This window comes from Fukomys damarensis, unplaced genomic scaffold, assembly GCF_012274545.1.
Source record: "Fukomys damarensis isolate Sample0158 unplaced genomic scaffold, DMR_v1.0_HiC HiC_scaffold_8, whole genome shotgun sequence".
NCBI lineage: Eukaryota > Metazoa > Chordata > Mammalia > Rodentia > Bathyergidae > Fukomys > Fukomys damarensis.
In genome coordinates, this window is record NW_022900920.1 from 31,619,530 (window position 1) to 31,632,372 (window position 12,843).

General features: G+C 51.6%; 1 protein-coding gene across 2 annotated transcripts in view; it reads right to left on the minus strand.

Moving 5' to 3' along the window:
• Nucleotides 1-1,880: 1,880 nt before the first annotated feature.
• Cnnm2 (cyclin and CBS domain divalent metal cation transport mediator 2) overlaps nt 1,881-12,843 on the minus strand; it is a 142,952-nt gene continuing 131,989 nt past the window's right edge. Inside the window, exons 6-8 of one of the 2 annotated variants that reach the window (XM_033761447.1) lie at nt 12,183-12,248; nt 9,032-9,216; nt 1,881-8,032 (exon numbers count right to left, since the gene is read on the minus strand). In XM_033761447.1, the coding sequence (XP_033617338.1) occupies nt 7,823-8,032; nt 9,032-9,216; nt 12,183-12,248 (461 nt within the window). In that variant the 3' untranslated portion in view covers nt 1,881-7,822. The remainder of the gene's footprint in view (nt 8,033-9,031; nt 9,217-12,182; nt 12,249-12,843) is intronic. The other variant, XM_033761448.1, reaches the window with a different exon arrangement.

Here is a 12,843-nt window from a genome sequence, read left to right on the forward strand (position 1 = left end):
TCAGAAGTGATTTTCTTTTTTTGTACCAGGGATGGAACTCAGGTGGTAGAACCACTGAGCCAAATCCCTGGCCCCAGAAATGATTTTTAATAGAATTCTAATAACAAGCTACAAACCCTTAAGTCATGTTAGCATTGTTTTTAATAAACCACTTAGAAAAGCCACATTGCAGTTGCATGTCAGATTTAAAAGTACTTTGTCCATGTTTAGATATTTCTAAATCAGATTTGTTTGTTTAAGAAATATTTTGTCAACAACTTTAAAGCCCTCAATTTTCCAAGGCTGCCTGGGCATTTTGAAATACTCTGCTTAGTCACCACAAATAGCCTGAAACAAACAATTCTGCATATTTAAGTCTGTATTAGGGTACAGACTTTGTCCACATTCCATGTTACGGAAACTATTTAACCTCTCTTTGATAGTGGGAAAAATGGTAACTATGACCTAGCTACTGCCATACCATTAAGATCCTAATTCCTCCCTTGGTTTAGTTTAGGTTGCATTACTTACGTTTCTCATGACATTCTTCCTTGGTGACTAGAATTTCCAGCTTTTCAATTTTGTCCTCAAATGGAATAATTTCAAGCAATAGACAACCTTTAGAGGTCCTGAGAACAGACTTCACATGGAGCTCCTTGGTGGTGCTGGGATGGAAGACCCGCGTTCAAAACTGCAAGGCAAAGGGCTGGCATACACATGTGGCAGCCAGAAAGCAGACTCAGTGACTTCGAGTGGCTAACACTGTCCCATCAGACAACTCCACCAGCACCTCACACGGGTCTCCCACTGCACCAGATCTAGATTCTGCAAGCAAATCATCTAAAATGAGTTACACAAAAAATTTGCTGTTTTCAACCATTTTTCCTTGTTAAACTACATCCCAAGTCTACAGCAGTCTTAAAAAGGTAAGTTGTTTCAGAACCCAAGGCAACCATATGCTGCAAAGCAACGTCTCGGCAGCAGCCCTCGTGCAGCAAGGCAGGCCTGTGAGCCTTGCCTAGTCTTAGTTTGTGCAGGTGCGTATTTGTGACGTCACACAGTGGAGTCACTGGTGTATTTCTCGTTCCCATCAGGACACGACGGTTGGGAAGTTAAGTTCCTCTGTAGAGCTTTCACAGAAAACTTCCTACCTGAGCTCGTACATGTTTTCATCTCAAACTTGCTTATAAGTAACCTGTATTTTCCAATTTAAAATAATCAGTTTTGAATTTGGCCTCTTTATATTTCTTAATGCAAAATAAGATTCAGTACCTTGGTTGTTTTACTAAAGAGCAGATGAGTAGATTGCTTCATGCAGCAAATGCAGAGATACGTCCCCAAATGCTGTGCTGTCCCACCAAGGGCTTCCTGACGGCTGTGGATGCCTGAAGAGAGACTGGGCGAGGTCACCCTTTGCACACATGGGCCTAGGCAGTAGGGTGCACGTTCCTCCCATGGACAGACTAGTGGGCCTTCCAAGTCTCAAGTTCCGAGATGCTTGGGAAGAGGATTTGCCAAGCAAACCCTCCCAACGTGGAGAAGTATGTATTAAATATCTAGTCTCTTTAAAGGGGCTCCTCACCAGAGGTAACCTTTGACTTGTGGGTATGGGTATTTTCAAGCAAGTAACTCTATGTTTCTAAAGTCTAACTTGAGCAGAGTTGGCTCAGCGAGAGCTGTGCAGCCTACTGTCGGACACTTCACAGGCACTAACTCCCCAGTGGGAAGGGCACGTCCGACAGGATCCTGGCATCCTCAGGCCTCAGTCATCTGCTGGGGAGACAGCTTGCCATCACAATAACAAAAAGCATCCTCCGACCCTCGCTTCATCCTGGGACTTGCTGAAAGGAACACACGTATGAGGCCCGTGGAGAGAAGCAGCAGCAGTCATACAAAGAAAGCCAAAGAGTTTATTAGCCATCTGATCCAACTTTGGGCTTTAATAAGAAATCAGACTATTTACCCTCAGAAATTTTTATAAAAGTTCCACAAATCAGTTCCAGGCTATAAAAAGGTCAGCTTGTATTTCTCACTTTCTCTGTAAGACTGATGAGTATTTGTCCTGCTGGCAGGAAAGCAGAGAGGCTCGCAGGAGGACAGCACTTCACTGGGACACCTCCTGCTACTCCCAGGAAATGGGCAGCAACTGGGGAGGCGAGATGGTGGGTAGGTCAGTGCTGCAGGGCTAATCTTGTGGACAGGTCTTCACAAATGTTCCCATCCACAGGACGGGTAAGGAAAGTGGAGTGCCAATGGCATGGTTAAATACAGTGGGGAACTACACAAGATGAGTCGAGAAGTCTCAATTCTCAGAGCATGACCATCTTTCAAATGTCAGATAAAATCAGGAGGGGGAGAAAAGGATTCCAGAAAGAATATGGCCTAGGAATGGATCAGAGGGGCCCTGAAGCCCAACGGGAAGACCTGAAGGGACAGCCATGTCCACAGGATGAGGGACAGAAGACCTCAAGTAGCGATGAGGATCATAAATGGATTGCTGGGGGCTTCCACAGGGTCCTCCCAAGCATCTGAACATGTTCCACACACACCCAGTGTTTAATTCTCAGGTGACCCATCCATGCCGACTCCCACCTTAGAGCTGTGATGCGGGAAGACCTAACAAAGCTATTCTTGCTTGCAAGAGCCCAAGAAAGGCCTGCATGAAGCTTGTCTAGGAAAATACAAGTGTGGTCATTTGCCCAGCTGAATTGTACACTGCGGGTGGCCGAGCAGCCAGTGTCTAGGCAAGCTGGCTGCATACTCACATAAGTATCCAAACCTAAGGGTTAACTGATGGGGAACCGACCCACATCCCCCAGAGGTGGCTTGTATCAGTCAACCTGGCACTGAACTTGCAGCCATTTCTCTGTCAACACGAGACAATGTCTTGTCCAGAGATGCCCTGCTGTGCAACCTTGCTGAGCTCCACTCCAGCTTCCCCAGCAGTAGGTAGTCATGCAGTTGGGCAGAAGCCAAGACTGGACAAGATGGCATGACGTGTTGTACAGATGAAAGGGGAAGGAGGGAACACACGTCTAGAAGGGTGAACAGAAAATCATTTATCTAAATAGAATAATAGAAATAAACAAAAACCTTTTTTAAACAATCACAAAATTTACAAATAAATTGGTACAAAATAAATAGATTGTAAATCTACAACATCATTTGAATTATAAAATGCATTATGACAATCAGCACTTGAACCCTATACACTTGACTTGTGCTTATTTCACTTCATACCTTTCTGAGTGCTGTGCTCAGAAAACCGTCACTGCTCAAGGCATGAAGTGTACACCATGACAGTGGCTAAAGGCTGAGGAGGACAAAGACACGGAGCAGGGGTTTACGGGAGGGCCAAGGCAATGTTGGCACTGGGTCTCAAGCCAAGGCAAGGCATAGGGACAGCCCATGGGCTTCCAGTCTAGAGATGGATTCTGCAATCCAGGGTGTAGGTAGAGGCCGTCACTGTGCAGCCAGGCAATTAACCTGTCTTGGGAGGTGGGAGGGAGAGGGGAAAGAGGCTGTGTCTCAGCCATGCTGTACCACTGCACAGGAGGAGACCAGCCCCCAAAGGCACCTCCCTCAGGACTTCATGGGGGGACTTGCGAGCCCCTGCCACAAGGTAGGAGACCTGGCTCTCCAGAAGAGGTGGACCCAATAGAAGGGGCTGGGATGGTAGGGCCAACTTAAGAGCAGCAATGTGTTTTTTAACAAAACAACAAACCATTGCCTTCTCACCCAACTTAAGGGACAAGAGAACCCTAGGGTCCATGGATGAGGGGCTTTAGTTACAGACGATGGACTAACAGTAGAGGCATATGTACATAATAAATAATATAAAATAAAGCATATACATTTGTGAAATTAAAGGACTGCAAAAACAAGTCAATGGACTGATACACTCCACCTTCCAGACATCAGACGTAGAAAGTAATGAATCAGAAGTTAGGGAGGGGGGTTACTCTGGGGAGTGAGAAGCGTAAGACCTCACCTTCCCCACTTCCCTCTGCTCTGAGGGCTGGGACACCAGCTGTTTGTGATACTCAAAGGGCCTGAGGCTCCAAGAAAGAGGGCAGATCACCGAAGACCATCAGACCCACGTGATAGTTCTCTTCGGGATGTATCTTCCCAAGTGAAGGAAACCACCTTGATCATATGGGCAAACACCAGAAGGTACCCCCAGGTGAAGCAAGACAACACCCCCGGTCAGCCATCCAACATGTACCTGGTCTCAGTGGGCACTGACTCCTGAACACGCGTCTGTGTGTGCAAAGCTTTCTTGCTGTGTGTACCGGATCTGTGTAAAGCTTCGAACAGAAACACCTACAACTTGACTCTTGCCACTAAGGCCTCTGGTTCCATGTTTAAAGTACCACTTGGAACTCCCCATCAAAACAAGCTTAAGATGTGTCTGGTTGCAATGATAGTGGTTCTGCATCAGGGGAAGGTTACTTGAACTAAGCCGGTCGGACTGTAAGCAACAGAGGTCCCCAGCTGAGGCAGTGGGAGAAAGGCTGCTTCCACTCTGCAGTAGTTGTGAACACCATCTCCTCTTGTCCCACAGCTGACCAGAGAATCTGGAATGGGAGATTTCAGATAAAGGAAGCTGCAGAGGAAAAACTTGCAAGTAAGCACTGGCTGCAGGCAGAAAGTAGGCAGCTCCTGAGGGAAGACCTACTTGTCACCGCCATGAAGGACAGTGCTTTATCAGTGTGCCGGGTCTCAGCGCCACTCAACCTCAGAGGGAGGTGGTGAACCTCACACCCCTGACACTTCCAGACCTCTCTCTCGTCAGCTCACTCAAACAGAAGTTAACACAGCCCTGAGGTATGAAAGTCCACTGAGTAGATCACTTTTGTTAAGTCTGTATCAGAAAAGCCTCAGAATCCCAAGTCTACTTTCGTATTCAACTCTTAAGTCCTTCCTAGCTCTGGGTTCACCAACAACCCGCCCAGTTACCCTTACAGGGCAGAAGCACTGCAGCCCAGAAGGGAGGCACAGAGAGCCCAGGGGACAGCCAGTCTCCTCAGTCAGGAAAGGGCTGCCGGCTCCCTCGCCAGCGTCCAGAACACGAGCAGGGGCCTCAGGTCCCGCGGTGCCATGTGTGAGGCCCAGGGAGGGCAGCACCTTCCCGCACCACTGTTGGGGAGTCATCTGCCTGGGATCAGAGTTCTGGGGAGACCTCACTCCCTGGGCCTGGGCCTTCACAAGATGTCAGGGCCAGCAGTGTTTTTCCTAGCCAGAACCTAGGCTCAACAAAGAGCGCCTCCAGAATTTGAGAACAGGAGTGTAAGGTCCCTACTTAGCTCAAAATCCTGTTCTTCCACTTCCTGGGGAAAATGGGTTTCTCTTCCAGTCTACCGTTATCTTCCTAGACTTGGAGAAGCTGGTCCCTTAACTGCATGGAATGGGGTTAGCAGGTTAAATCCATTCACGTTAGTGCTCTGCATTTCACACTTACTGATTTGCACAAGTTCCTCGAAATGCCATGAGACAGCAGTAGCAAATGCCCACTCCTGCCAGGGAGCAGCTATGCCTGTGTCCACACACACTGAGCTTGCAGGGAGCGAGGAGAGGCAGGAGGATGAGCCCACTTGCCTGTGGCATCTTTTCAAATTATTTAAGAACCAAGGTTTAAGCTAGTTGACTCGATTCCCAGTATCCACGCACAAATCATAGGGTTCTGTTTTCCCAAGAGTTTTTAAATATATGATTTTGGACTTGCCTGATAAATACAGAACAATGAAAGGAAGGAACCGCTAAGACAGGAGGAAAAAGCCTTGTCTACAGAGAAGGCAAAGTGTCCGGGAACATTCAGATACTAGGAATCCAGTTCCGGTGGTGCCTTCAGAGTGCCAGGGCAGTGGACTGAGAGAAACCACTGGGAGGAGGTGAAGCCCTGGCGGCAGCCGTCTCCCCAGCTCAACACCCACAGCCCCTGCACAGCCAGACAGCAGCCCGAGGGGAGGAGCACCCAGCCAGAGTCGCCACACCAAGATCCCAGCTACCTGCTGTCTTGCCTCGTCTGAGCCCCTGGCTTTGCTGTACAGTGGCTGGGCCTTCACAGCCAAGACCCAGCTCCTCCAGCCCAGAAAAGCGCGGCCCAGCACGGAGGGCCAGTGAGGCTGGAGGAAGAAGCTGTCACTCAGCTGGGGCCTTGTATGACGGGAAGATGTTGACATCTGTTCTGCCAGGGACCAGGCAGGACCTAGTCCTGGATGCCGTGTAGTTATAAAACAGTATGAATCGTCAAAGGTAAAGAGCCATAAGTTAACAGAAGAGTTCAAACATGGTGCGCTTCGGGAGCCCCCGCAGAGCCACCCTGCTAGCTCCTGAGGACTCGGCCAGAAGCCACCTCCCTCAGCGGGTGATGGCAGGGAAGGCTCGGCTTGGCACTGCCTCTGTGCCCCACAGACTCTCGCCCAAGGCACCCACACAGGACCCGCAGACCCAGTGCAGCAAGGCGGCTGCTCCTCCAGGCCCTGGGCCCGGCCTCCACACGAGGTGGCAGTGTGTGGGGGGGAATCATGCCCGGCAGGCCCAGGCTCACCGCGCAGGGGCACTCGACATCGTACATGTGGCACGCCGGTGCTGTGTTCAGCTGGGTGCACTTTAAAGGGGGGAGCTGACGTGGGGTTCCACTAAGGTCATGCCACAGGGGGGCTCCTTCCCGCAGTGCCGGATGGGGACACAGCCCGGCCGGAGGAAGACACTCCAGGGCTGTCCCACTGCTCAGCAGAAAGCCAGCCCAACATGTCACGCCCCAGAACTGCTGAGCCCAGGGCCCACACACAGGCAGAAACTCTTCTCTGCCAGTGGTGGCACAGTGGGCAGGGACAATCCCTGCAGGCAGGTGACGGGAACTCTCAGCAGGTGAGAGCTGCCAGCGAGATGCACAAGGCCTCCAGATAACACCCGACACCCAGGTAATCCAGTCAACAATTCAGTCACACAAGGACACCTGCGACATTAACGTCAAAACACATGGTGAATTTGGTATGAAAAGAGGACAGACACATGACGCGGCCACAGCACACATATGGTTTCTGAGTCCCCGTCTGGGGCCAAGCTGAGCCGGCCTGAAAGGCAGGGAACACAGCTGGACCTGGGCCTGGCGATCCCCAAAGTTCCCTCCTTAGAAAGGTGGGTCTAGAAAGGCACCCCATCTGCTGGCTGCCTACACTGGGCAGCAGCGTGGCCCCCACCCACGGTCATAGGAAGGGGCGTCAGGGGCCAGGGTGGCCAGGAATGGCAGGGTGCAGTCAACTTGCCTCTTGCCAATGATAAACCATGAGCTTAAAATTCATTAACATTCATTTTGGTGATAAAAATTGCTTACGGTGGGAGCAAAATTCACATTCCCAAGCAAATAACCCTCCCTGAGGGAAAGGGACGCAGTTAAACCAAATTGCAAGATGACACAACTCAGCGGCCCCCCCCACGGCACGACCCTGGGTCCCCCTCACCGTCCTCAAGTTCGCAGCAGCAACTGCGGGCAGAGGAAGGCGCCCGAGTCCATCCGCTCAGGGTTCACGTCACAAAGCACAGCAGAGTTGAGAGAGAACCACTTACAACTCTGCAAAAGACACTTTTAAAAAACATGATCTCTTGGAAAAATAAATCGCGACAATTTTCAGCTTCATGCACATTGAGGGAGGAGAATGAGTAATGATAAAGGTACAGCTGAAAAAATAAACGTGATTCTATTTGGGTGGAAGTCATCTCCGGTCTCCGGCACCGTCCCTCGGCCTCGCACGCCTCCCTCCTTGCTCCGCGCTTCCGGGAAGGGACAAAGTCTTTGGTCTCAGAAGGTCGTGGACGCGGGTCGGCCCACACCGCCGGCCTAGATGGCGCCCTCCCCGTGCAGGCTGTGGTTGGCCTTGCCGTGCACCACGCAGTTCTGCTCGGTGAGCAGGTTGGCTGTCTCGTCCGGCAAGCCGTCGTGCAGCTCCGTGAGAGTCAATTCGATCTTAGCGTTCTCACCGTCCGACGACGGAGGGGTTTTGTCCATGCGCGATGCCATCAAGGCATTTTGGTATTGCTGCCTGGAGATCTGGGGCCGACACAAACCAAGGGGCACAGTCAGGCCCTCTCCCTCTGGGCCCACACATCAAAGCCCTCGCCCCGCAGTGCTCTACGTGAAAAGCCATCCTGGAGTACAAACTAGCCATGCTCTTTTCTTTGAGACGGGGTCTTGTTAAGATGCCCCAGCTGCCCTCAAATTCCTGAGCTCAAGAGATCCCCCGCCTCTGACTCCTGGGACTACAGGTGCGCGCCACTCTCAAGTCCAAATTGACTCAGACGTACAAGTCAAATCTTACTAATGTAACCCATTTCCAAATTTCACCTTAAATTTCACAGATAGCCAGGCATGTAATCTCAGGTACGGAAGAGGCTGACGCAGGACTGCAAGTTGAGCCCAGGCAATTTAGAAAGACCTTATCTTGAAACATAAAAGCCAGAGCCGGGGATTTATTTAGCTCAGTGGTTCCAGAAGGCGTCTGCCTTGCAATCGCAGGGTCCCAAATTCGATCCCCGGTACCAAAAAAACAAAACAACAACAACAAAAAAGCCAGGCTTGGTGGCGCAGTCCTGTCATCCCAGCCCTTTGAGAGACTGAGGCAATTTGACGCCAGCTTCGGCCAAATAGCACGTTCAAGGCCAGCCTGAACTACATAGCAAGACCCTGTTCCTAGAAAGACAGACAGTTTTAAAAGGCTGGGGATGTAGCTCAGAGAGGACCCGGGGTTTGACCCTAGTATCACTACATACATACATATATAGCGAGACCCTGTCTCAAAATAACAAAGGCTGGGGAGGTTGCTCAGTGGTGGAGCTGGATTAAGACTCCAGGTACTGAAAACATTTTTCAGACACTGGAAAATCAAGACCGGTTTGTACCAGTTAAAACGGGCCTGATCTCCAAAGAGGTCTGTTTCAGACCTAAGAGAACCTTTCCCCACAGCAGAAGGAAGGAACCAAGCCCCCACCCCACCCTCCCGGAAGTGGCCCGTCTGGGCCGGAAGTGCGCTCCCAGGCCCCGCCCGCTCACCTTGACGAACTGCAGGTCCGAGAGGGCCCGCACCGAGTAGTCGGGGATGTAGACTTGCAGGAAGGAGGAGTTGAGCTGGTTATTGCTGCTGCCCAGCGTCGGCGTCACCGCGTCGAGCCGCTCACCACGACTGAGGGACTCCGAGTGATTCAGGCCGCACGGGCGCGGGGGTGACTTATTCTCACCTGCAAGGAGACAGCACCTGTGAAGCGGGCCGCACGGCTGTGAGACGATGTGGGTCCCTTGGCCCAAAGTCAGCTCCTCCTCAGCGCCAGAAGCAGAAGCAAAGCTCAGACGCTCACCTTAAAGAGAACAAAACCCTCCTGCCTGCTCAGACCACTCCGACACCGTAACCCCTCGGGCAGCTGGGGAACTCGGCATCTGAGAATGCCAGATGGGGCCAGGCCCCTAACAAGCCCGGCCCAGATAGCTCAGGGCCGTGGGATCCTTCAGTGGGGTGTGGATGGCCTCCTTTCATTAAGATCAGCTAAAACTGGGTGTGGTGATGCACGCCTATAATCTCACTCTCTGGGAGGCTGAGGCTGGAGGCTAGCAAGGCTGAGCCCAGCATGGGTAGCTCAGTGACTTGAGACCCTGTCTCAAAATTTAAAAAAGGACTGGAGGTGGAACTCAGTGTGAGGCCCCGGGTTCAATCCCCAGTATCACCAAGGAGAAAAAAAGGAACAAAGGAGATGCAGATGAGTGTTAAGTGCCCCACTCTGAGAGGAGGAGTGCTGTGATTTTTAATGTAAATTTCATCAATAACCCACGCCAGGGCTTCTTCCTTGTTTGTTTTTCTAAGCGACTCTTGCACAGATGTGAACTGGGCGCCTGCATGGTGTCAGAGTGGAGGGGACCCATTCTCCCATTTGAGAGTGGCTGTCCCTGGCATACACTCCCGTGAGCACCCGTCCACAGCTGGCCCTGTCCTTCAGCCATCAGAAAGTGTCACGGGGCCGATCAAAAGCTGCCACCTTGGCCTGCCCTCCTCTTGCTGCAACAGACCTTAGGATTCTGAAGAGAGCTCTGTTCTCCTGGGACTCTTCCCCTCTGTTGCTCTCAAGCGACGGCAACCCCTCAGCCCTGACTTGGCTGCAGGGCTCTCAGAGGAGGCCACCACCGAGTTTGTGCCTGCACTTGTCATGTCTTGAGCTAGTTTTCCACTATTAGAGTTAAATTCAGGCCAGCAGCGCCTCCTGCTGCATCCTCCCATCTTCCAAGAGAACAAGGCACATTAGTGATTTCTCAGCAAAAAGAACTCTGAGCAGGTGACCGACTTTGCTAAAATCCAAAATCCTTGTGTGTGAAATGTGCACAGTGACATACCACATCACACCATTACCATTTTCCTGTTCCTTCCTGCAGCCTCCACTCTGACCTCCCCGTGCACCCTTTCTCAGGACTGAGCCTTTCCTCACAGGATGGACCCAGCAGCTCTCTTGCTTTCCAGGGCCCGATGGGCCAGTGAGCTGCTGCTCAGCCCCAATTCAGCCATGGCAACAGTGACAGCCTCCTACGCGCTTGAGGGCAGACACGCCCTGCAGCACGCACATCCTGGCCATTCCGGGCAGCCCACAGAGACCTAGAGGACCTCAGTCGGGAAACAAAGGCAGGGGTCAGGTTTTGTCTCCGAGTGTACATGGCAGAGTTGGATGCCAGCAATTACGAGGAATGCTGGGCCCACCACTGGCTCTCAGCACTGCGATTCTTCTTCTGGTGACCACCTTGACTTGCTGTCTGTCCTGTCTCGGACCCTTTCCTCGCGGCCATAGTGGGGCAGCACAGTGGCATGCCCCCACTAGGAGAGCATGGAAGCTGCCAGTTCAGCTGAGCCCTGTCTACCAGGCAGCTCGTCCAGCAGCCTGCAGGCCAGGACCGCAAGGTGGACTTTTCTATTACTGGATCGGGGCAGTGAGCAGAAGTAAGAAATCTAATTTTACAGCAAAATCAAAATAAAAATGACCTTTCTAAGGGCTTCTGCCAAAAGTCCTCTACTTCAGATCTGGAACATCATAAATAAGTAGCAGAAGCGGGAGTGGTGGTGCACGCCTATAATCTCAGTGCTCGGGAGGCTGAGGCAGAAAAAAACTGCTGAAAGTCTGAGGCCAGCCTGGGCTACACAGTGAGTTCAAGGCTAGCTTGGACTGCGTTATGAGACCCTGTCTCAAAAAAACTAAACACCACCCAAGAATAAAGAGGTGGCAGACAAGCAAGTACAATGGCGAGGAAAGCAATGGGGCATAAGCACAACGCGCACAGACGCACTCCACGGCCAGTCCGATTTACACAGCTCTGGATCAGGTTCCCCCAGTACTCCCGCTTCCACACAAAAGGCTGAGGGACAGACCTCCGCTCCCTTCTGAGACAAGGACTGCTGCCTCCATCAAGCAGCCGCACTGGAGCATTTTGCCCAAAGTGGGTTATGGAATGCAACTTTCGTCACTCAGGTTTAAAATATAAACTGTGCGGACAAAATAATACAGAAAAGTTGTTACCCAATAGGAGAGCCCAGTGATTTTAATTAAAGAAAGATTAAGCCGTTCCCTTTCTTTTTAAGGGTTGGACCCAGCCAAAGTCTCCTGCAGGGAAATAATCAGGAGCTGGTAGGAATGTGCACTGTACTAATTTCGAACCAGCAGGACACCTGCCCAACGGAGAGCAGGGACACACGTGCCTGCTCGCATGCCGCTGGACAAAGGGCCACAGAAGCAGCACGGTAGTCGGCCTCTGCGGAGGGGTGGGTTCCCTGCTTGCTAAAAAAAAGTTTCCAGTCTTTCAGTTGTGGCTGAATGCGTTCTACTGAAGATGAGCAGGTTCTCCCCTTGGGTTCTGAGGCCCCCAGGATGCCTGTGAACTCCGCACTACCACCCACGTGACGCAGGGCTGGAGCCCCAGACATGGATGGGTAGGGACCACGCATGTTCTGCAACTGCCTCGCCTTCCTGCTGTCCTGGTCACTGCGCAGGTTCTGGGCACCAGCAGCGCTCTCTGCAGCTGCCCTGGCTTGTGCATCCCCAGATAGCTCACCAGCAAATCAGAGAACCTTACGGTCTTGGGAATTAACAGAGGGGGCAGGCATGGCCAGCTGGGCTTTCTAGAGGTCAAGGGTAAGCAATTGGGAGAATTATGAAAAGGAAACATGCAGAATTACCTGGAGAGCCTGCTGCTAACAACTCTGTTCTGCTGACAACAAAGGTACGAGACAGGGACAAAGGAACTGAAAAACGGAGAAAAACAGGATGAGACTGTGTCAACAGGCACGAAAGGCTATCTCTGTAACCAGGGACAGGAGTGGATACCTGTTCCACCTATATATGAGCACCAATCCCAGAGATCTGGAGGCGGCGTGGCATTAGAAAAGGAGCACACCTGGCTACTTTCCAGAAAGAGGACTGGAGGGAGCCGTCACCAGGAGAAATCTCAGCCACATGGTGGCTTCTCCAGCCTAGAAATCTCTAATCCAGTAATGCCGGACCGGGGCTGAGAGAGCCAAAACAGAGTATCATCAAGGCCTGGTCACAAACAGCCAGGCCAAAGGGAGCACTCAACTCCTCCAGACCCAGCCACACCCAGCACACCTGCCCTGTGCGCCCACAGCACTCCTCTTGCGGGCAGGCAACTTGCTATCCAATGCCTCTGTATACCCGGTCTTGCTTGTCATTTCGACCTGATGTTTGGAATTTCCTTAGAATTATCTCAAATTTCAAAACTGAGAACAGGGAGTTAAGAATATTATGCCCCAGTTTCCTGAGAATGGCTGACCAAGGTCACATTTATCACTGCTGGCTGGACCCTGAGCGACAGCCCCAGGC